Below are 24,568 nucleotides of genomic sequence, written 5' to 3' on the forward strand. Positions count from 1 at the left end.
CATTTCCAAAAAAAAAAAAAAAAGAAAAAAGAATTAAGATACTTTTAGCAAGTTTCAACCATATCTGATACCAACGTGAAGTAACAATGAGTTTCCACAAGATTTGTTTCTTGGTATTTCCTTTGCTGTTTAAGAGATTTCACTGCTCTTCAAGCACTAGTGGTTGGATTAATATGTGCCATTGCTGGGGAACTAGGGACACAATGTTCATGTGCATTTCAAAATAGATGAATCTTCCAAGGGTACAATCAGAGTAATTTACATTTTTAAAAGCATAATCTCTTAAAGGGTTAGGGGTACAAGGTCCAAAGAGAATGCTATTGTTATTTTATTTTTTAAAAATTTTTGTTGAACGTGAGAATTGTTTATAATGTCAAGTATCAGTTTCTGAAAGCAGCAATTCTGAAGTACTCTGGCCAGCACTGGTGGAAAGTCATTAGAAAAAAAACAACAACTGTGTGAAACATTCTAATATGCTAAATATGGTGCCTTGTGACTCCGTTTGTAGTTTTAAAATTAGTATAGCACATGGATGGGTATTTTTCCATTAGGCTCTTGTGGAGTGCATTGAATAGCCTTTCACACTGACTCTGCTCATGTTTTAATGTTTTTCCTGTTAATTCTTGACAGTTTTTACAAGTTGTATTTTTCTCAATATTTTTCTCTGTCTAGTTGTCTTTTTTGTTTATTTAGTTGTTTTATTGGAGATTTGAAATTTTATCTTGTCAAATCTGTATCTTTTTACTGAAATTCTTTGTAATATATTTAAGTGTTTTGTTATTCCCTTTCAAGATTTAATAAGTATTTTGTTCTATTTTCTTGTGAATTGAGATTTATAGTCAGCTCTTTAAACAGGTTAATTTATTTTAGGATGTAAAGTGATGGTTGAAAGTGGTTTTTTTCCTGCCAAAGAGCGAAATTGCTTTCTCAGGACAATTCCTTTTCTTTCCATTTATCATTTAATGTATACTTTAACAATATTTAAATTTTGTATTCTATATAATGAATTTTAATTCTGGGTGCTCTATAGCTCTTAGTCATAAGATGCCTTAGCAAACAGCTGAATGACCATCCTACTTAAACAAATCAACCGTATCAACCCTCCGCAAATACATAGAAAATTATCCACAAACATAGCTTTTCAAGAAAACCAATCAAAACGGGAAGAGACGGTAGAGACTGAGTATGTTAACTTTCTCCACAGGTCTGGTCTTGATTTATTTTAAGGCACATGGGTCACTGCATTTTTTCTGGACCATGTTAAGCCTCAGTCATTTGTGACCAGCCAGCCTCACATCAGCTAAACCCTTTCTTTGAAGGCTGTCCCAGAAACTGAATACATACGTACATACCTTTTCAACTAATTCCTCTACGTCAGACAGAAGGCTTTTCATCGTGTTCTCAGCATTGTTGATTTGTATCTTTCTTAGGGCGTATTGGTTTTCTCTTTCTGACAATTTTGTCTACAGAAAAATGTGTTTTGAAAATAATTAGTCAATGTGCACACCAGGTTTTTAAAAATGTACATAAAACTCTTTCAGTGTAAGAGGACTCAGAGTAGAGTGTGAGGCTCTTTTCTCAAAATAGTGGGGTCCACAGGCTGCTGCAGCCTGGTGTGAAGGGTGGGGTCTGCAGAGGGGACTGAGGCCCTTAGGGACTAAAATTCTGCAAGCTCCCCTCACTAGACCAGGGATGCTGGTCAGGGACTGGGTTGACCATGGGGAAAGGGCTCCTTTTTCTGATTTGTACAAAGGTACAATGTAGGCTGGTGGTGACCCTGGGTGTCTGAGCTTTAGAAGTTTAATTTTGTTGGATCTGGAAGAACTGACCAACCCACCAGGATTGATGTAAATGGAGTACAGAAATTAACTTTTTTCATTTCAATGCAAGTCTCTTTATTTCAGACCCCTTGCTTTCTCCTTTTTCATTTTTGAGGAGGTGGGTCTAAATGTGGCTTTACCGAGACTACTTGAGAGTGAGCCCTTCAATCTTGACACTGACTTCCTGTCTGCTGTAATGATTCCTGTCTTGAAGTTGTGCCTTTGAGGAAAGAGAATCTGAATGGTTTCAGGAGGCCTGGATCTGGGTGACTCCCCTGGGAGGCAGTGTCTTTATGTGTTCCAAAAGGTAATTTTGGACAAGAACAATTTCAAAGTTTAGAATAAAATTCACAATAAGATTCTATCCAGGCTACAATACAATTTTTGTTTTTGTTTACACTTTACATATTTGGCCAACTGCTATGGATATCATTTGCACCTCCAAAAAGCAATGAGTACTTAGTATGCCAGGTACTGTTCTAACTTCTCTACATATATCAATTCATTGAATTCTCTCAACAGCCCATGAGATAGATGCAATAATTATTCTCAATTCCGAATGAGGAAAATGAGGGATTAAAGAGGTTAAATAACTTATCTACGGTCACACAGCTAGTGGGTATCAGAGCTGGGATTTGAACACAAGCAATCTAGTTTCAAAGTCTGTGCTCTTAATCATTTTCCTAAATTGACTAATGAAGTAGAACAATGTGCTGGTGTTAATTCTATTTTCCCTCAGATAATGATCATTGTTTTAAAAATATCATTTGGTTGTGATAGAAGCCCATGATTTCGTGGGAAAGAAAACTTTCAAATCCTAGCTAGAGAAGGACCTTTATATAGTCATCCTTTGGTAGTTGTGGAAGATTTGTCCCAGGACCCTGTGGGGATGCTCCAGTTCCTGACACAAAATGGCCTAGTGTTTGCAGATAGTGTATGCACATCCTCCAGAATACTTTAAATCACCTCTAGATGACTTATAACGCTACTTATAATACTAACACAATGTCAATGCTATTGTAAATAGTTGTTGGCCGGGCGCGGTGGCTCAAGCCTGTAATCCCAGCACTTTGGGAGGCCGAGACGGGTGGATCACGAGGTCAGGAGATCGAGACCATCCTGGCTAACACAGTGAAACCCCGTCTCTACTAAAAAAAAAAAATGCAAAAAACTAGCTGGGCGAGGTGGCGGGCGCCTGTAGTCCCAGCTACTTCGGAGGCTGAGGCAGGAGAATGGCGTGAACCCGGGAGGCGGAGCTTGCAGTGAGCTGAGATCGGGCCACTGCACTCCAGCCTGGGCAACAGAGCGAGACTCCGCCTCAACAAAAAAAAAAAAAAAAAAAAGTTGTTATACTTTTTATTTTTCGTTTCTTTATTGTTGCTTTTTTTATTGTTTTTTAAATATATTTTCCATCTGAGATTGGTTGAATCTGAGGATGTGGAACCTGTGGATATGGAGGGCCAACTGTATTACTGTATTTTTTTTAATCTGTTGGCTGCTTTTAACTCTTTTACTAGGCATTAACCAGTAGATCTATGAGGAGAAACAAGGTATGTGTGTATGTCTGTGCATTTGAGTGTGTGAGTATGAGAAAATGAGAGAGAATGTGTGTAAATGAGAAGGAGAGGTGGGTGGGTGATGGGGTGAGGAGAGAGAGAGAAAAAGAAGGATGCTTTTACACAAACTCAAAACCTTGCAAATTAAGGCTAAGGAAATGGTAGCTCTGTGGTACCATTTGTGGTAATGACTTGAACAAGTAATGTGTGGCTGCACCAAGGAAATAAGTATTTCTCTTTCCTCAGTAGTTTTGTGCATAGATACTAGTCTTTTAGTCATTTCATTTCCCATATAACCTCTTTTGTAGACAGCAGCTCTCGTTTGGCCCAAGCTCATAGTTACAATCAACTTTTCATAATTTCCTATGAAATTACGTATGTTTTGTATGTTAGACCTACAGGTCTAACAATCTGTAATACAGGTATGAGACTCAGATACAAAAAGGGGTAGAAGAAATTGCTAGTTGCGGGCCTGTGAAGCCAGGATGAAAACAGAGTGGAAGGTAGAACATTCCTGCGTACTTTGAGGAGGTAGATGGTGGCGTTGATTTCATTCACGTGCCTATGAGCGGCGGCCCCAGAGGATACGCTCAGCACCCCGGATTTGCCTTCCTCAATGGAGAGTGCTGCTAACCGCAGGTCATCAGTCAGGTCCCAGACACACTTATCACAGCCTGGAGGTGAAACATTTCTTCAGAGTCACGAGTCAAAGCATGCTGAAAGCAGGCTGTTTTAGCAGAACATAAACCTCTATCTCCTTGGTTAATACCATTTTAATTTTTGTCTCATGAGGAGTTGTAATTCTATTCTTGTCAGGCTTTAGTATCTTGCTTGGCATTAGCTAGTGAAGACAGCTATTGGCTAGACGCCCCTCCTCTCCTATTAGCTTTTCTCAGTCAGTATTCAAGGGCTAGCACTAACCTTCTCCCCACCCAGAGAGGGCACAGCTCCTCCCCACAGCCCCACTTCCTGGCAGGATGAACACTTCAGCACTGGGAGGTTTGAGGTTATCGCTGTGAGAGTTGCTTCCTGACATCTGATGAGGGCACTAAAGTTCAGGCTGAACGTGGGCACGTGGGGAGGCAGGTCCCAGTTCCTCATCACTTCTCACTTTTCACATTTGAATTCCTCTGACCACTGTCATCACCTCTAGAACCCAGGGCCCTCCTGTGACACACTCACAAGGATGGCACACTGCATTTCAGAATCGCCTTGATCACCTTTTGCAACTTGCCTATTCCCGATCTCTTTCCCTCAGATGGTGCTCTCTTTTACAGATGTGACATAGGGAGACTGGCATGTTAATGGCTGTTAATATGTTAATTTGTTATTTGAAGTTTAACATGGTCTTACTTATAAGCTCTCTCAAGGAACTGAGTCCCAGCCAGCATTTCAGGCTTGGTGGGGGAGATGCTTAGGACCAGGCAGGCATCTTGATGTTCTTAAATTGACCTTACCTAGGGGGCCACCTATTCAGTGGGTAAACTTGGCATTGCTTGTGCCTCACATCCTATGCCATCTTCTAAGATGTGATCCAATGGTAAGGTTTATCTCTTCTGCTCAGAGGGACTGAGAGACCAAGATACTTTTGTTTGGGGGAGGGGGTGCCTATTATTAAATAATTTTTAAACCAAAAGTTTTGTTCCTAGTATAACTCCTCATGATTTAATTAACACGAGTGCCAGAGAAATCCAAGAAAGATAAAAGGCAGCTCCATTTTGTAAAGCCTGAATATTTACTTCTGCTCCCACTTCAGATTTGGGGTAACTTGGGAGAAGCCACTTAAATCTCTTGGTATCTCAGTTTCCCCAGGTGTTGTAAAGTATTGTCTGTACCTCATGTTATCTGGGGACCTGAAAAGACAATATAGAAAAAGGAGCTGAAAAGAGCTGTCACTGGGAATTGTGTTTCTGACTTTGCCTTTGGCCATCGGGCAAGATGCTGAATGTAAAGACTGGATAAGGCAGAGCTATGCAAATGTAAACCACCCCTTTGCCCGAGGGAATCAAGTGGACCACCAAGCACTTGGTGCAGGATCCATTTGTTGAGATGCAGAAAGGGTTAAGTCCAGGAGGTGGGACTCGGCAGTTTCTAGAGAGTGATATTGCATAGCGCTTCTTAATCCCACACCTGCAGCACATTAGAGAAAGTGGGGTTAGTCAATCATGTACTGTTTTTTTACTTATGGTTGAGCAGTCCGTGCCTGTAGGGGGTTCCAAACCTTCTTCCAAGCATTCTCCGGTTACACTGTCACATGGGCCTCCCCCACAGTTGCACACTGTGGGAAACAAAAACAAGGGACAAGAGATTCACTTCTTAATGCTTAAAATATGGCAATATTTTCCTGGTTTCTAGAAACGCTAGCTATCAGTGTATAATTCGTCAATGGGGATTAATTACATTCTTCCTTAAGACTGTGTAGAATCTATGATACAGAGATTATGCCCTTCATCCGATTAAGCTCCAGCCCAATGAGATTTTCAAAGGTGACCCTGGGCAAAACTGAATCTAAGTTTTCTAGGATTTCTCTCCCAACTCTTTGGGATTCTGACATGACAGTGCAATCGCTTCAGTCCAAAAATGTCCTGGTAAGTTTCACAAGATACTAAATGACCATGAGCTCATCATTCAACTGGAAATTGAAAGCCATCCCTTCCTTGCAGACTGATACTCCAGTTTAATTTAACTTGGGGGTTCATCATTGCCAGGTGTGAGGGAGGAGCAGCTCAGCAAGGAGTGAGTGAGGAGGCCCAGGAGCAATTCTTGGCTCCCACTGCTCTTGACCCTTGGCAAGACGGACTCCAAACTTCCAAATGACACCTATGAGTGCAATAAGAATAATGTGCTGGAAGGAATCAGGAACATTTTTACATGAATTTAGAAGACCTGGGAGCCCATTATTCATCTACTGATGATTTTCTATAATGCCTTTTGGAAAAAGCAAAAACAAAAACCCAATCTCATCAGACTGTTCAATTTCCACTGAGTTTCTGTGTGGGAACTAATTTGTAATATTTAAAGAGGAATTCTCTTACTATCTATGCTAGCAATGAACTGGAATAGAATTGTGCATTTCCCCCCACTTCTTAACTGTCTTTACTGAATAATCATAGAAACCAGGTTCATAGGGAGATCTACTTATTACATTTCATCTGTTTAATGTTCCACAAAATGCAGACTTATTAAACCATTCAGCAAGATCATGCTTTATTGCTTCTAAAATTAGCTTCTCTTCCAAGAGTGACCTGAATCTTTGTAGTTTAAACACAAATTTAGTAAATGTTTTGAGAATCAGGATGTCAACCTTTCAGGCTTTGATTTTGCCAACATTATTTCTGACGTCCGCCTTCTCTCTCTTTAGCCTGACTAGACACAGTGCTCCTTCCTTTCTGCTGTCATTCTCAGTGTTATGCCTCTGTGCACATTGCTTTTTTGTAGACATGTTTACTTTTATTGTGACTTCTGCAGAACATATATGTTGCATTTTTTGATTTGAAACTCCTTACTCCTTGAATCTTTTCCAGTGGAAATCTGTTTCAGTGAGAGGATTTCTTACGGAACCATGCCATAGGAGTACAATATCTCCTGCTCTCCCTCCCTCCCCTCAAAGTCACATAAGAGTAAGACATTCTCAATCTCAGCCTTCCTGTACTCTTAGAGGAAAGCAATCTCACTTCACTTTTGAAGAGCTTCACTCTATGTGGCAAATAGATTGGAGACATCATGAATAAGATTTGTGCATTTCAGTCTAACTGAAAGTTTTCCATGCTATCTTTGAAATATTTACTCTACAATTTGAGGAAATTGGAGGGTAGTGGTGATTAAAAATGGTACCCTTGACTTGCTAATCTATTTCATGGAAATCTTGATTTTACCAAACATAACTGAAAGAAAGAGATATAGCCCTCTGAATAAGAAAACTGATTTGAACCATGCAAGATTTCTTTCTTCTTTCTTTCTTTCTTTTTTTTTTTTTTTTTTTTTGAGACGGAGTCTCGCTCTGTCGCCCAGGCTGGAGTGCAGTGGCCGGATCTCAGCTCACTGCAAGCTCCGCCTCCCGGGTTTACGCCATTCTCTCGCCTCAGCCTCCCGTTCTTTCTTTCTTTCTTTCCTCCTTCCTTCCTTCCTTCCTTTCCCTCCCTCCCTCCCTCTCTCCCTCCCTCCCTCCCTCCCCCTTCCTTCCTTCCTTCCTTCCTTCCTTCCTTCCTTCCGACAAGAATCTCTGTCACACAGGCTAGAGTGCAGTGGCACAATCTTGGCTCATGGCAACCTCTGCCTCTACCTCCTGGGTTCAAGGGATGCTGGGTGGGGCAATAGGCACCCACCACCACGCCTAGCTAATTTTTGTATTTTTAGTAGAGATAAGGTTTTGCCACATTGGCCAGGCTGGTCTTGAACTCCTGGCCTCAAGCGATCCGCCTGCCTCAGCCTCCCAAAGTGCCGGGATTACAGGAGTGAGCCACCATGCCTGGCCTGAACCATGCAAGATTTCATTCAGTCTTCTGGTTAATGGCAGGTAATCCATAGAAGTCTGATTTATTTCTTTGATTAAAACTGGAAGGATACAAGATGCTAAGACAAAAGTTCATTTGTGTTAGTGTCTCCTAGTTTATTCCACCCATGAGCAAAGTTATATTAGTAGCCTTGATAAAAATTTCTATTCCTGGTGGGTTTAGGATGCATATTACTGAGAATGTATATTGCCCTGGGAAAGTGACAAGGGGGCACTCACAATACTTCCCCAAGAGAAATTCTTCATCTAAGTTCAGTATTGGCAGAGGGTCATGTTGGCCAGGTAGCTGGCTTAGCATTTATGATACTGCACCTGCACAGTTCTTGGCTATCCTGGCGTCCCCATAGTAGCCAGGAGCGCAGCGTTCACACTTGAATCCGGTGGTGTTGCGTAAGCAGTTCCTACACTGGCCAGTGACTTCATCACAATCTTCAAAGATCAGGTTGGGATCTGAATTTCCACTGCAGTCACATTTCTTACAGGTGCTTCCAATGAGTAAGGGGTTTCCATAGTAACCAGGAGCACATCTGAAGAGGAATATCACACATTTAAACATTTAGCATCATAGCTTTTCTTCCTTTTAATCTTCTTTCCTACAAAGAAGAAAGATGTAGTGAGTAAGTGTTGATCGCCCTCCCAGAATCCATTTGCACTCTCTCATCTTCTTCATAGGACCAGACTTTGTTTTTAAGGAACCGTCCCTCCCCATTATTATCGATCATTTGGTTCACTTCATCTGTAGGCCATACAGTTCAGCTAGACTTCCAGCTATAGGATTGAACTAGTATATCCAGCCAGGGAACTGGTATACACAAATGATATATGATGGGTGGGACCAGATATGCCAAAGGTACTGCAGTGAGATGTATCTGTAGCGTACAGCTGGGAAATGTCCTAGCCACAACGTTAATAGCACCTCTGCTGAGAAACATTGATCTGTCTAGTCACAATGAATTGTTTAAGTAACTAAGCTTGAGCCAGTCAGTGCCTGGTATTCTCCTGGCTGAAAGGGATTGACTCAGGAGTGTAGCTTGGCCTCTCGTTTGAGGGTCATGGGGCGGCATTCCCTCCATCTTCAGGTGAATGAAGAGGCAGCAGGTAGTACTCTTAGCTCCTGGAAGCAACTTTTGACTGAGCAAAGCCAGCTTGGAGTCAAAGCAGATGGCAGAGCTGAGAGTACCACAAATCAATGGAGTTGGAGCCCAGACGCCATGGATGTTTTAGATACGTGCACCCACAGAGGCCAGGTGCCTACCTGCATTTATTGTGTGAGCAGAGCCAGTGCCTATGGTCATGCTGGCTGGGTCTTTGATGAGACCGCCCATCTGAGTTGGAGAATGGAGACTGAAATCCATCCAGCCTTTGCTTGGCTTGCCAAGCTATGCATTCTAGATGAGGCTGTCTCTGCCCAGAGAAAGAACTGCCTTTCCCTACTTTCCCCAAAGGTGCCCTGCAGGGCAGCAGAGGCCCTGCTGTGAATGGTGGGCCTGTAGGCCCCATCTAAGGGAACAGCTGTTACTAGGCTCCAGTTGATTGTTGCCAGCCTAGAGCCTTGAGAGGATGAAGGACTTCTGTTGCCATATTTTATTTTTGGAGAAAAAAGTGGAAATTTGGATGTTTATGTGAAATTGCAATCTTTAAAAGTTGATTCAAACTTTGTAAGAGCACTGTACAGTTCAAGCTACATGCTTGTTGGCTAATTGTGCACTCTCTTTTGCTGTGGACTCTAAACTAGTGTGGAAGATGGGCCAACTGGAGCTGCAGACACTTTGGGAGTAGCCGGAAAGAACACGTGGTCACATCATAATGGGATTGAAGGTCAGGTAGAGAAGTTAGTTCTGATACATGAGAGAGAAAAAGAAAGAGAGTCAGCAAAGGGTTTTGAGCATGATGGAAGTGGTAGTGAAGCTGGTGCTGGCTTCAGCATGCAGGATGGACTACAGGCTGGAGCAGAGGGAGGGGGTGGGTTGCAGAGGGCCTGGGCTAGGGTGTTGGCCTTGGGAGTGGAAAGGAAGGGAGATCTTTCCAAGGAAATCAACAAGCCCTGGCCAGTAATAATAAACACTACATTTTTTAAAAAAAGGATTCCCTTTAAAGTAAGGGAATTATGATTCAGAACGTTTGAAAAACAGATAAAAAAAAAAATCACATCTGTAATCCCAGGACCCTAAAAAAGTCACTGTCAACATTTTGTATATGTTCCTTCAGCCTCTGTTCCCATGTCTCAGTTTCTTGGTGTAGTTGTAGTGATAGTATATGGTCAGTCTTTAAACTCTTTACCTGCATTGAGCTTCATAGCTTCATCTATGTGAGTTTATTTAGTTACCACAGACACCGTGGGAGGGAGGCCACACAGGTCTGGCATTCTGGGAGGCTACTTCAGTTTTCCACGGTCACATAGTTGGAAAGTCATAGCACAAGGTCCAAACCTTCTGACCCTGGAGTTCTTTCTTTTGTTCCACCCTGGACCACACTGCTGCTGCTGTAAATGAATAAGTAGATTCATCCAACACAAGGACAATTCATGTCCATTTTATGGAAGGCATAGAGGGAGACAGGATGAAGAAAAACACATAGCCCATGCTCTGAAGGAATAGCAAATGAATTAAACATAATGATACAGAATATGAACTTAGAACTCAGGTCTATGAAAAAGATGGGGATGAGTGTAAGTTCTACACAACCCACAAAGAGACACCCCGAGAGGAAATAGTCAATGAGTGTTGTTATGCACACTTTCTCATGTCTTTGCACCTCAGATTTATAGGCCTGCAGGTCCCTAAGCCAGCATAAATTATTCCTCTGTGGAATGTGTGGCTGGATTGAATTTCTGGCCTTTGCTGCGATTCACCAAACAAAGAATATTAGGCTTTTGCGCTGACTGAAATGAGACTCAGATCTACCAGCTCAGTGTGTAGCTGGGAATCTTAAGGTCTGGGAGTGAAGGGGTTGCCCAAGCTCACAGAAGTCAGATGCCGGTAACTTTCTTTCCATTTAATTCCACTGCATGTGCTTTCCATAGGAGGTCCCCTGGTCTTTTACAAGAGAAAACTCAAATTTTCTATTCTGTAAGTTGGAATCTCAATCACAGTGGAAACCTACTTTGAGTTACTCTGAGTCTCAAGAACATCCTCTGGTGGTAGGTTCAGAGTTTGACTATAACTCTGAAGTTGTAGCCAAAACTCTGGACCCTATGGATTTAACAAAATGAGCATACAAAAGTTTACTTATGATAGTCCCTGACAAACTCCTACTTTTATAGATAAGAAAGCTAGAAGGCAGAGAAGCTAAATGACTTGTTAATTGCTGCATAGCTCAAACCTCTGTGGGACTCCAGGCTTAATGTTCTTTCCACTCCAGCAGTCTAGCAGTAAAGAATGAACTAATTAATAAATTAATGATTATAAAAGTGCCCAAGCCCGCCCTCAAAGAACTAACAACAAAGACACAAAAGCACCAGTATTTGAGTTTAGAGTCAGCATTGGAGCCTTGGTGCCCAGTAGCCTGGTCCTATTTTTTCTTCCATAATCTCATTTCTAGTCTATTAATGACTTGATCCATCCAGGGAAAATAGAACTGATAAGTTTATAGCTCAAATGAAAGGATTGTGGCATATGAAACTGCCATTTTGGTTAGTGATTATATTATTTGGGCATAATGGACAACCGAAAGATATTTTGTTTAAAGAAAACATTATTTTGACCAAAAACTTTGTTTCAGGAATGTTTGAAGATCCCCCACTCCGCCTGCCCCTCCGCCCACCCTTTCTCTTTGTCTTCTGCTCCTCCTCCCCGGGCTCTAAAACTGGTACTGAAAGTCTTTATCAAGAGTGCTCAAACTCCTGGGCTAGGTGGCTCAGAAATCTTTCTGGGAGGGATGTCACTCTGTAGCTGTCATTGGGATTAAACAAAATGACATGGGGAAAAAAAAAAGCACTTGTTGCAAAGTAGGTGTCATGTAAATGCTCTCCACTTCTTTATGAAAGACTAAGAAATATGGCTAGGAAAACGTATGTAACCGGCCGGGTGCGGTGGCTCAAGCCTGTAATCCCAGAACTTTGGGAGGCCGAGGCGGGCGGATCACGAGGTCAGGAGATCGAGACCATCCTGGCGAACATGGTGAAACCCCATCTCTACTAAAAATACAAAAAACTAGCTGGGCGTGGTGGCGGGCGCCTGTAGTCCAATCTACTCGGGAGGCTGAGGTAGGAGAATGGCGTAAACCTGGGAGGCGGAGCTTGTAGTGAGCTGAGATCCGGCCACTGCACTCCAGCCTGGGCGACAGAGTGAGACTCCGTCTCAAAAAAAAAAAAAAAAAAGTATGTAACCTATTCAGGGTTACAGGACAAGAACTCAGGAGCTGGGCAAGCTAGAGAGTACGGAATCATAAGAACTCTATGCAAATAACAGGGCTTAAGTGTGAAAACCTTCATGTCTTCAGAGAGAATTAGACTAAATCCCCGCATCACAGTAAACCTCGTTAGCTTTCTCTTGTTCTTCTTCCTTATTCTTCTTTTCCATCATCAAGGCCATCATTGAAATCATTATGATTATCATCTTCATCTCTGATGATACTGTGTACTGCCTTTCCTGTTAGGGGTTTAAGTCACTTTGGATTTGCTTTAATTTGCCCCCATTCTTTTCTTCTGATCCTTAAGCAACAAGATTCACATATCAATTATCATGTAGTCTTAGCATGTTTCTCACTCCACCACCAAGTTTGATGCATGAAAGTACACTATTAAATTTGCTATGGGAGGCAGTGTGAATACTGAGGCATTGAGATCATATGACTGAAAATGGTATTGAACGTTGAGGGTCCTGGGTTTTAGTTTTGGATTTATTGCTAACCCAATTGTGTGATGTTAGATTAAGTCATTTCTGGCTCAGAGTCTCAGGTTCCTCATCTTACTTTTTAAATGAACTAAGTATACACACACACACACACACACACACACACTACACACTACTATATATTATATATTTGGGGGCCGGTAAAGCTGGTGAGTTCTGAACAAGGATTTTTTTTCCCTTTTATTTTTTAGTTGACATGTAATGATACATATTTATGGGATACAGAGTGATATTCCCATACATGTATACAATGTATAATGATCAAATCAAGGTAATTAATATCTCATCACCTAGAACATTTATCATTTCTGTGTATTGTGAACATTCAGAATCCTCTTTTCTAGTTTTTGGAAAACAGAAACTAAATGATTAACTATATTCACCCTAGAATGCTGTAGAAAGCTACAACTTATTTCTAGCTGTAAGTTTGTGTCTGTTAACCAGCATTTCCCTATCCTTCTTCCCATCACCTACCACCTGCCACCTTTCTCAGCCTCTAATAATCAGAATTATTCTCTCTACTTCTATGAGCTCAAGTTTTTTTAGCTCCCTCATATGTGGGAGAACATGTGGGATAAAAAATGTGGGCTGCTTCACAATTCTGCACGTCATCCTTGCACAGAGGCCATGCTAATCTTCTCTGGGTTATTCCAATTTTAGTATATATGCTGCCCAAGGGAGCACCTCATCTTCAAAATGTTGTTAGTTGTTCCTACTGGGATGAGAATGAGAATTGCAAAACTCTACAAGGCTTGTGCATTTTACAATTACTTGCATCAGAAGACAACTTCCATTTGCAATCTCTATTCAGCCAGACTCAGTCAACTCTGGGTCACCCTTTCCATTTTCCTGGAATGGGGTGGGAGGTTGGGGGTAAAACAGGGCAAGGAATGGCTGACTCTTGTCACTACATAGTACCTTTTTTAAAGGAACATGAAAAGTGCTGTTGTTATTTCTTATTGAGAAAAAATCATTTTTACTTAAATAAAAACAACTGAGGCCTTCAACATGCCAGATACTGTGCTGGGGGAAGAATAGACAGAGGAGGGATATGATACTGCATCTGTCAAGCAGCTCATGGTTTCACAGACAGATAAAGAAGCCATTGTGTGATTTTGAGCAAGTGACTTAAATTACGTTGCATTTCTTCCTCTGTAAATAAGGGTGAAAACGGTATCCCAGAGGATTTTGGGGGCTTTTGAGGCGTAAGTCATTGTCTGTAAAGTTTTTACAACAGTGCCTGACACACCACCCAGTAAGTACTTAATAAATGTTATTATTTTTATCATCATGATCATGGTTTAAATACAATACAATGTGGAAAGCTTGCCAGCTGATCTGGTGGGTCTGGGGAGTAGCATGTCCAACATGGGGAGTTTAAAGTGTGAGGTGGGAGAAGGTCTTTAAGGAGGAAAGACAGGTAGGGCCCAGAGCAGGCCAACACTCATGGACCTAATTGTTAAGACAAGGCAGATCGGTGTGTACTTGAGCTGTTTTTTAGCCAGTAGTGTAAGAGGCAGAGTAAGTAAAACATGCTTTATGTTTTAGACCAATGTTTTGCAAATTTGCACATAACATGGATTCTTTTAAAAGGAAAAGCATTTTCATATAATACCCCTTCCAGTGTTAGCTTGAATTATCTTTAAATATTTCAAACTTGAAGCTAGCTAGAAACTCCTTATGTCTATGGTTTTTACATGTCTTGAAAACCAAAATAAATTTTCAAATACAACATAAATAAAACTATGAAACTAATCAATTTCAGATTCACATTAATTCAGTACAATAATTGATGTTGTCTTGTAACCAAATGTCCACTTGCAAAATGATGTGGTAGAGACTGCTTGCGTTCAGCATGCAAATCCAGCCATGTGCCATGTGACGACTTATGTGTCTCACCGATTTTCATTTTGGAATCTTTAGTTTTACAGTTTGCCTTGATGTCATGCCACTTGACTTCCAATTGTCTGTAATGTGTCATTGACACGCTGTCACCTCTATTATTTTCTGCCAGCACTGAGGGAGATCTTCCCTTATTATAACATGACACAGCAGAAAGTCCAGAATGTGTTTCAATGAATGTTTTCCTTAAAGTTATTATTAAAATTAAACATAAAGTTGGGAAAATATTCACCGAGAACTCACGAACCTTCATTTCCGAGGACAACCAACATTCTTAAGTCACGGTTTGAGAAATACTTCACTAGTATGAGAGTGTGGTATTGAAGGTCGAGGTAGAGCAGTAGTTCACAAAGCAGTAAGAGTCCTGGTGCATGAGAATCCAATGGGAAGTCAAAATACAGGTCCTGGGCCTGAGCTCTGGATATTCTTTTTCAGTGGGTGGTAAAGGGCAGTTGGGGAGGGCTCAGGAATCCAAAGTTTTCCCGGAGACAGACTCAATGATCTCTAAAGTGCAAAAAGAACTAGCATGTTCTTGGTTTGGACTAACTATTACCTGTGTTTAAAATAGATATCCATACAAATCAGCTGCCTATTTAGAAAAGCTCTTTTGGAGAGGTTCAAGTTCACAAATACATTGAAAACACAGATTAGGCAAATGTTAACTCAGGCAACTTAAGAGCTTGGCTGTTCAAGCAGAAATCCTCCTCTTATTCCCAGGGTCAAACACAAATGAAAAGCAGCAAAGGCCACCACCATTTGGAAGATGAAGCCCTTCTGGCTCAGTGTCTTCATCTGCAGGATGACAAAATACAACCTTTTCTAAGGTGGCTGTGAAGATGACAGATGAAGAATGTAATGCAACAAGGACACAAGTGACCATTCATCAGTGGCACTATTTAGCTCAGAACCATCATTTCTAGCTAAGGAAACTGGGACTCGGGGGAAACGAGCCAACGTGTCCCAGGAACACATTCGGCAGTGGCAGAAGTTGGACAATGACCACCATGACTCATACTGTCACCTGCTAATTCTTACTGAACATTTATTCAGTGCCAGGTCCCATATTAAAAACTTTACAGTATTATCTCATAACAGTTTTATGAGATGGGTAACTTTATTTTCTCCATTCTGTACAAGTGGAAATTGGCACTTGGAGAGGTCAAAGAACTTGCCCGGGTAGGTCACAAAGTGGTGGAGCTGAGGCTCACACTAGCCAGGTTGATGCACAAATCTCTTCTTTTCAACACTCTACTTTCACTTCCCAGACTATTGCTCTTGTCTGGAGCCTACCACTCCAGCCGCAGATCTGACCCAGTCTTACTGGGTAATGGCAGAGCTCATGAGCCTCCTATGTGGGCTGAGGCATTTATCATCTGTAATTCCTTGTCAGAGCGGGGCATGCTGTCCTGTTGAGGGTTTGGGATGACAGAACCCTTCTCTGCACCCCTGTGTGATTTTACAGGACTGTGCCCTTAGGGTCCAGGCGATTTCACTTCTGGGAGCTTTGCATTTGGTCAGCAGGGCTCTATCTCAGGCCATTAACTCTCCCCATGGGGGCCATCGAACACCCATTAGCAATACTGCTTAGTCATTATCAAACTAAACTGAATTTAACCTCAGATACTGAGGAGAAAAAGCTCAATCCTGGCTAATTAACAACCGCTGCAGACCTCCTGTGAGCCAGAAAATGAGTAGATCAGGTGCCTCCTATTCCTGTGTCCCCAAGTAAGGAAATATAGGATACGTGTGTCACAAATATTAATCAACCCAATGTAATCGATCATCTCTGTCAGTCCCTCCTAAGAGATGAAATTCATGTGGGCCTTAAGCTCACTTTCCCTCTTATGGCAATAAATAAATAAATTTTAAAAAGTCCACAACCCTTTAGTGAAATAATTATCCACATTTTGCACATTTAATAATCATAGTAATAATGCCTTCCAAGTGCAAAGATTTTTCTCTGTATCACAGATACTGTGGCTTTTTTTTTTTTTGAGTTTCAGACCCACTTTTTGAGAGACAGAGGGTATTTTCTTTGGAAGTGAGATTGCTTATAATTTAAAGTTTACATTTTGAGCCCCAGGTTGAGTTTGTGAGCCCGTCTGTGCTGTTGAGGGCCTGCAAATGAGTGACTGGGTGCTTGACTAGTTCTGCTTAGCTCTTCCTCCCCTGTCTCTAGGGCACTACACATCATTTAGCTGCCTAAACACAATGGTGAGGCCAATGCTAATAGCATTTCTGTTAAAAACAAGAAAACCTGTCTGAGAGACTCTTTTAGCAAAAGTAATTTTATCTTACAATACTGTGAGCAGCTGGCAGGTGGAGGGAATGGGAAGTATCTTACCAGGAATCATTCAGTGGAAAGCCTCTTGTGCTCTGCGGAGAAGGCCTTTCTCACATGAGCAAAGCCCAGAGCAGTTTAGAAAACAGTGTCATGTGCTTTTCAAAAGAAGACATTTATGTGGCCAAGAAACATATGAAAAAAAACCTCATCATCACTGATCATTAGATAAATGCAAATCAAAACCACAATGAGATACCATCTCATACCAGTTAGAATGGCAATCATCAAAAAGTCAGGTAACAACAGATGCTGGAGAGGATGTGGAGAAATAGGAATGCTTTTACACTGTTGGTGGAAGTGTAAATTAATTCAACCATTGCGGAAGACAGTGTGGCCATTCCTCAACGATCTAGAACCAGAATTACCATTTGACCCAGCAATCCCATTACTGGGCATATACCCAAAGGATTATAAATCATTCTACTATAAAGACACATGCACACACATGTTTACTGCAACACTATTCACAATAGCAAGGACTTGGAACCAACCCAAATGCCCATCAATGATAGACTGGATAAAGAATATGTGGCACATATACACCATGGAATATTATGCAGTCATAAAAAAGGATGAGTTTGTGTCCTGCAGGGACATGCATGAAGCTGGAAACCATCATTCTCAACAAACTAACACAGAAACAGAAAACCAAACACCACATGTTCTTCGGAGGGGAACATCACACACCAGGGCCTGTCAGGGGTTAGGGGTCAAGGGGAGGGATAGCATTAGAAGAAATACCTAATGTGGATGACAGGTTGATGGGTGCAGCAAAACGCCATAGAACATGTATACTTATGTAACTAACCTGCACATTCTGCATATGTATCCCAGAACTTAAAATATAATCAAAAAAAATAAAAAAGAAAAAAAAGAAAAGAATGTCATATGTAAATACCAGCCAGGGATCCAGAAAGCCCAAACTCCTGTGGAATTTGTTTACTTTTTAGTATGGTATAAAGCTGGCATAAAGAATGGGCAAAATAATAGCTTTGTGGATTTTTTTTTTCTAATTTATTGCTCTATTGACAAAGGGTAATTCACATATTATTTACTGAGGAAACCTCACTCTTTTTTGGGGAACACTAATTTTAGTAGTATTCCTCAATGATGGAGAGAGAAAAGAGTACTACCAAACCCATCTGGAGAGTCTTTTCAAAACACACGTCCTGGCCGGGCGCAGTGGCTCACGCCTGTAATCCCAGCACTTTGGGAGGCCGAGGCAGGTGGATCACCTGAGGTCGGGAGTTTGAGACCAGCCTGACCAACATGGAGAAACCCTGTCTCTACTAAAAATACAAAATTAGCTGGGCATGGTGGCACATGCCTATAATCCCAGCTACTAGGGAGGCTGAGGCAGGAGAATTGCTTGAACCTGGGAGGCAGAGGTTGCAGTGAGCCGAGATCATGCCATTGCACTCCAGCCTGGGCAACAAGAGTGAAACTCTGCCTCAAAAAACAAAAACAAACAAACAAAAAAAAACACGTCCTCAATTTCCCTGTTCCCTGTGTGCTTACGCTGAGATGTGGCCCTGGCCTGAAGCCCTAGGAAGCATATTGTTATTTGCTGTATCTGGGGGATGGGATTTGGGAGAAGCTTCCCTAAGGGGTTTGGAAATGCGTCCCTTAACCACACTTAAGCGTCTCCTTCAGGACCAACCGAATGGGAGTATGGCACAGCTGTTGAGTGTGAGAAACAGAAAGCTTCCTTTGACCTACACAGAAAATAGAGAATTTTATTGGCTTACCTTTCACAGTTAGGTCCAGCATAATTTTCTTTACAAATGCATCGAACAGCTCCATTTTTCCTATAGCAAGATTCTGCAAAACTAAAATTGGAAGCAAATATTAGAAGTCAATTCCATACAACACCGAAGAGACTGTCTTAACTTTTTATCAGATTACCTCTATGATGGTCCCATTTAAGTTCTAATGGGTGTAAGCATTTTCTTTATTTAAACTTGTACACTTTTACCTTTCAGGAAAGGTTAGGCCAGCCGGCCCCAAAAGAAAATGCCACTCGTTGGTGAGGCCATTTCCCAGGTCCTATATGTATATTTCAAGCACAAGTCCAAAACATGTATTCCAAAGCTGGAAATAATCAAATTCTACCTGCAATTTTGGATTCATAGGAGAATCCCCTTTTATTTCCATCACTGTCTGTGTAGTCATTTAAAAGTTTCCCCTTTTTTTCTGCACTAGAACTTGTCCAGTTTTAAAGGGAAGGAACCAGTTCTAAACTATATAATCTCCACAGAATTTTAATTTCTTTCTTGTGTACTTTAAACATTGGAAATAAGGGTGCTGAGACTGGCTGAGTTGATGAAAGTCCCAGTCAAGTACTGCAGCAAAACAATAGGACCCACCATAAAAGGATTTTATCCCACGGAACCCTCTCTCTTCCTTCTTCCTTTTTTTAAAAGATAATAAAAATTAGGACACAGGACAAAAAAGTAATAAAAATATTGGTTTAGTGGAATAAATAAGTCTCCTCATTATTAAGGCAAGGGAAATGGGGTTATGGTCTCCACGTGTTTGGAAAATTCTTCATAGACACATGAATTGTGTGGGGCATAGGGGGCTGTGTGTGTGTATGTAAAATTTTAAGGACTTTTAAATTAGCTTTGGCTTTGGTACTGTACAACCAATAAAGTGTGACCCGCTGCTCTCTTGTTCCTTTATGTATCAGCATTTCTTACCCTAATGGTGTTTGGAGGAAAGCAAATAGATGTGTTTATTTATTTGAAGACACTTCTAAAATCAGTCAGAAAACAATATGTGTTTCTCAGTGAAAGGCAACACCCACAATTTATTTTCTTTAACAGTTTGATAAAAACATTCCAACAAAATTACATTTCTTTCCTCTTTTCCCCTTTATTTTGCTTGTTCTGATTTCTTAGCCTACTTAAAGAACCACTGTCAGTTAAGAGTCCAGAACAGGAACCCCCGCTTCCATCTTTCTTTGAAGGTGTTCCACCCAGCAGCCCGCCCACGCTTGAAGGATGCAACATCTGCTAGGGGCATCTGGAGTCATCTGCCTGTAGCTGATGTCCTGCTGTTTCAAACAGATGACAGTTTCCTTAATTGGAGCGATTTCCATAGCTACTGGTAGAGATGGAGGACGTCTGGCCAACCCCCAGATAAATACATGGACATTATGCAAATCGTCCCTGGGAACAACGGCATGACCACTGGTCTCTGCGGTGAAGGCAGACTCGGCGGCAGGGCCAGCCCTCAAGGGTTCATTTTTGTTTCTCATCAGCATTAACTGTTTATGTTTTGTCTGGTTTTGGCTAGGAGAGTGAAAACACTGCGTCTCTCTCAGCCCACTGTAACCACTGTGGTGCCCGTTTCCAGTGGAAGGGTGTCTTTTGCTCTTAGAAAATCCTTAGGAACTTAGAGAAAAGTAGACTCGGCCCTTTGTGTGTTTGCTTAACCCCCTCGAGCATTATTTCCTTGCTTTCTTGTAACTGGAAATCCAAGTCGTGCGTCTGTGGGCTCAGCTTCATGAAGGTTTCAAAGTGTAATTCAGAGTCTAAACTAGACACCTTTCTGAAACGTCCTGGAACTTCCATTTCTATAGAAAGTAGCAATACGAATTCCTTAAAAAGCTGAAAGAGGCAATGGGCATTTGATTTTTGATAAGATATTTAATTAGTATTTGAGATTAGCTAACTAAGTTAATAATAAGGCCAGATTAAAGGTTAGAACTTTTTAGAACCCAAGAAAATTTGTTCTGTTCCATGATCACAGACTAACCCCTCCTCTCCTTTTTTGCAGCCAGATTCCCCAGCAAGGGATTCAAGAAGTAGAGCTGTTGTCACTACAGAGAAAAATCTGTAAAATCCCTTGGTCTCTCACACCCTTACTAATTCCTTCCTACACTGACATAATATTTACTTATAGGTGATACACTTTTGATTTCATTTTCATTTTCAGTAGGTTTTTCAGCCTTGAATCTGTACTATTAGAGACTTGAGTTTTCATATCTGTGAATATGTACCCAACTTTAGAGCACATTCTCTAAGTCCTTTCAGTGCTTCTTTGAACCCTGGATCCACTTACACAGAGAAAAAACATGGGCAGACGTGGTGCCTTGATACCTTTGGAAACTGTTTCCTCTTTCAGGAAAGGAGACTCATTTCACAGTTGGCAACTTTTGACTTCATTTCTTAGAGAGTTAACAGCATTCAGAAATGCTTCTTGCTCAACGAACATACTGGATAATGTGATTCAAAAGGTAAAGGTGTCATTTGCTCTAGGAGTTTCAAAATACGGCTGTATTTTGACCTATCTCAATAAAGGTGAGTTTTTTGACTGTTTTATTCACTGCTGTGTCACCAGCAACTAGTGCATGACTGGCACATAAAAAGTACTGAATACCAGTTTTTATACCAGTGTATAATAAGTGCTCAATAAATATATGATTGCATGTAGACAAGGCTTCTCAGTGCATAGGGAATGATGTTCTAAAGGTCTCATATCCTAAGACCAGGTAATTTAGATAAGAAAGTCTTGTCATGCAAATAGGGTGAAAAGTACAAAAGTGGAACAATATAATTAGAAAGAACCATCTGAGATTGGCTGCCTAATTCATCTGCTACTGTCTGCAAAAACTGCAGCTCGACGCTTATAAACCTTTTCTGAGCAGCTGAGGCTACACAACATCTTTATGAGAGAATGAGTGAAACCAGCTATGAGGAAGTTGGAGGTAACATATTTAACAAAATACACCATGGCAAGAGAACTGTGCTAAATATCTCACCAGATGTGATTAAGACTAATGCTTGAGAGCTGAATATTAATGAACAATGGAAAACTATACCAAGACAGAGTGAAGGGAGCTCATAAATCAGGACATACTTGAGTGAAAATAACAGAAGAGTTGATGTTTGCATTTTCTACCCTCACTGTGAGTACCATCCATTTTGCACAAGTTATTAATACTATCAGACATGAAAAATTACAGAGCAAGGTCTGAGGCAGTTTAATGGTTTCTAAAGAAGGATGGGGCTGAAAAACGTCTGACTACTCTGACTGTTAGACTTGTCGTAGTATTTGAATACATCACAAGCTATTAGGTAAAATGTTAGTTGATATTGGTGTTCAGTTAAGGAAAAAACTTCGGGGAATCTGATTGCCATCTCTCTTTTCTTTTCTGTTTATCAGTAAGTGTGTGAGTATGAGTGAGTGTGTGTGTGTAGAAAGCATTCAGATTTTTAAAAGTCATTTTATGTGTATCATTTAGTCTTTAAAACAGCTATCAATTACATAAATATTACATCCAAACACTTAGAACAGTGCCAAGCACTGAGTAAGAAAAATCTAAGTATTAGAAAAAATACAGTGGTATGTGTTCAAGAAAGGCAACATCTACCTCATACCTTTGGGATGGTGTTCAGGGCACCAACCCAAATGCTCCCCACATATTATCCTAGTCCAGTCCTCACAATTCTATGATGCAGAGCCGTACTTTCTAGTTTGACTTACTGTACTAAGAGAGAATCTGAGATACGGGGCTGGTAAATGAACCAAGGAATAGAGCCAAGATCTGAATCCAGGCTTCTTGACTTCAAATCCCATGGAAAGTGAGATCTAGGGAGAAAGTAACTTGCCTGAGATCACACAGGTATTATGTGTCAAAATATGAATATGAACCTAGATTGGCTACTCTTTCCATTTGTGGCATAATAATAAAAAAAAAAAACAGTATTTAGCCTTTGTGTCTGGTTCCTGGCACAGAACTCCTGTAATTCTTGGAATTTCCTGAGGGAAAAGACTGTCTTTTGTTATTCATAACAGCCACCTTTTAACCATATCTGAGTTTATGCTAATGAGGTGACTCACAGTGGATCCCTAGATATCTTCAGAGTGGGAGCCCATGACCAGAGGAACCACCAAGGAACCAAACATAAACATGTAATTAGACATTGGGAATTTCAACGCTCCCCACCCCCAACCTCTAGGGAGGAGAGAGACGCTGGAGATTGAGTTCAGTTACCAAGGGCCAATGATTTGACCAATCATACCTATGACATGAAACTTTGATTAAAAACTCCTGAGCAACAAGGCTTGGGGGGCTTCTGGACGGTGACACATGGAGGTGCTGAGAGCGCAGTGCTCCAGCAAAGAGCATGGAGTCTCTGCACACTCTCCTTCTTCGCTCCCACCTCTCCATATCCTGCTCTATGCATCACTTTCATGTAGCTCTTTTGGAGTTGTAACCTTTATAATAAACTGACAGTCATAAGCATAGCACTTTTCTAAACTCTGTGAGTCATCTTAATGAACTGTCAAACCTGGGGAGAGGTTGAGGGATCCTTCCCAAATTTGCGGTCTTCTGGGAAGAAGTGTGAACTAGCGTGGGGACCTCATTTTTGGCTGGCATTTGTAATGGGGGCAGTCTTGTGGAACTGATTTCTTAACCTATGGGATCTGTGCTGACTGTGGAAACTTAGTGTCAGAACCGAATTGGTTGTAGGACACCCAGTTGGTGTCAGAGAATTGGTTATTTGGAAAACCATGTATCACTATACCTGTTAAATTCCATACTCTGTCATTTTAAAGAGAATAAAATGGCCAGTGATGACTTAATTACTGGATTTATGAAAACATTCCATTATTTCCATTAAAATGTATGTCTCTTTCCTTTAACTTCTCACTCAGGTCAAAACATAGCCAGAAAGTGTTCCTGTAAATCTTCTGTGAGCTGATTGGCCTAAAGCATGCATTCTGTTGATCTGTGTTCTAATTCTGAGTGAAAAGCCATATGTAGGGAAATGTGTCCTTTATGAAAATCATAAGAGGCAATAGTACTGAAAATATGATATTATGATGAGTCTGTTGGTATTACCAGTTGTGATTGCTCTAGGTTGAGGGATAGTCAAGAAAAGATGAGACTATCCTTGCTTATAAAACTTAGGAGACTTTATTGACTTTATGAGGCACCCCAACATTTTGGGAACAGAGCTATCATCTATATTGTAAGTGCTTAAGTTTTCCAGGTGGTGTATTTAGATGAGAAACCTTTTCTCTATCTTTTCCAGTCTCATCTCAATATGAGGTTTTGCCTGTAGAGAAGCCTCAGAACTCTGGATAAGGCAAGACAAAACAAAATAAAAAAATATATAGACTGATCATTAGAAGAGACCATCCTCCTTTAGGACTTACTTGGCCAAGTGGGGTAGGGGACAGGGGCACGGCTGGCAGAATCGGGGTGCTCCCCTGATGGAATCTCCGATATAACCATCCAGACATTTTTCACAGTGCTCTCCTGTTGTGTTCCGCTGGCAGTGCTATGAGACGAAAGACAAGAAGATTGATGAGGATGCAAAAGAAATTTTAGAGACAGCAAACCTAAGCATCATGCAATACTTTTTCAAGCAAAAGGGACGTCAGGTCAGATAGCACAGACAGTGTGTGGCAGTACTAATTAGTACGAGGAGTCACCCAGGCCCCAGTCAATGCCAGAAAGTGTGGGTAAGTGGTGAATGAATTTTTCCTGGTCTTTTGTGTGTGTGCTAGCAGCCTGGGGACTCTAGAGTTTGTGTGCAGAGGAGATTATTCATCAGTTACTCATT

At 41.1% G+C, this 24,568-nt stretch overlaps 1 protein-coding gene and 1 non-coding gene across 4 annotated transcripts in view; both read right to left on the reverse strand.

Annotated features, from left to right (window-relative positions):
* Positions 1 to 24,568, reverse strand: part of LAMA4 (laminin subunit alpha 4) — a 150,206-nt gene that overhangs the window by 77,839 nt on the left and 47,799 nt on the right. For 2 of the 3 annotated variants that reach the window (XM_033234339.1, XM_033234338.1), the window contains exons 4-9: positions 24,159 to 24,283; positions 18,737 to 18,817; positions 8,202 to 8,416; positions 5,559 to 5,654; positions 3,899 to 4,050; positions 1,353 to 1,463 (exon numbers count right to left, since the gene is read on the reverse strand). In XM_033234339.1, coding sequence (XP_033090230.1) covers positions 1,353 to 1,463; positions 3,899 to 4,050; positions 5,559 to 5,654; positions 8,202 to 8,416; positions 18,737 to 18,817; positions 24,159 to 24,283 — 780 coding nt within the window. The remainder of the gene's footprint in view (positions 1 to 1,352; positions 1,464 to 3,898; positions 4,051 to 5,558; positions 5,655 to 8,201; positions 8,417 to 18,736; positions 18,818 to 24,158; positions 24,284 to 24,568) is intronic. The other variant, XM_033234340.1, reaches the window with a different exon arrangement.
* LOC117098234 lies at positions 13,320 to 13,426 on the reverse strand. Its single transcript, XR_004443275.1, has one exon. It is a non-coding gene; the product is annotated as a U6 spliceosomal RNA (small nuclear RNA).

Source organism: Trachypithecus francoisi, unplaced genomic scaffold, assembly GCF_009764315.1.
Source record: "Trachypithecus francoisi isolate TF-2019V2 unplaced genomic scaffold, Tfra_2.0 Lachesis_group15, whole genome shotgun sequence".
In the NCBI taxonomy this organism is placed as follows: Eukaryota; Metazoa; Chordata; class Mammalia; order Primates; family Cercopithecidae; genus Trachypithecus; species Trachypithecus francoisi.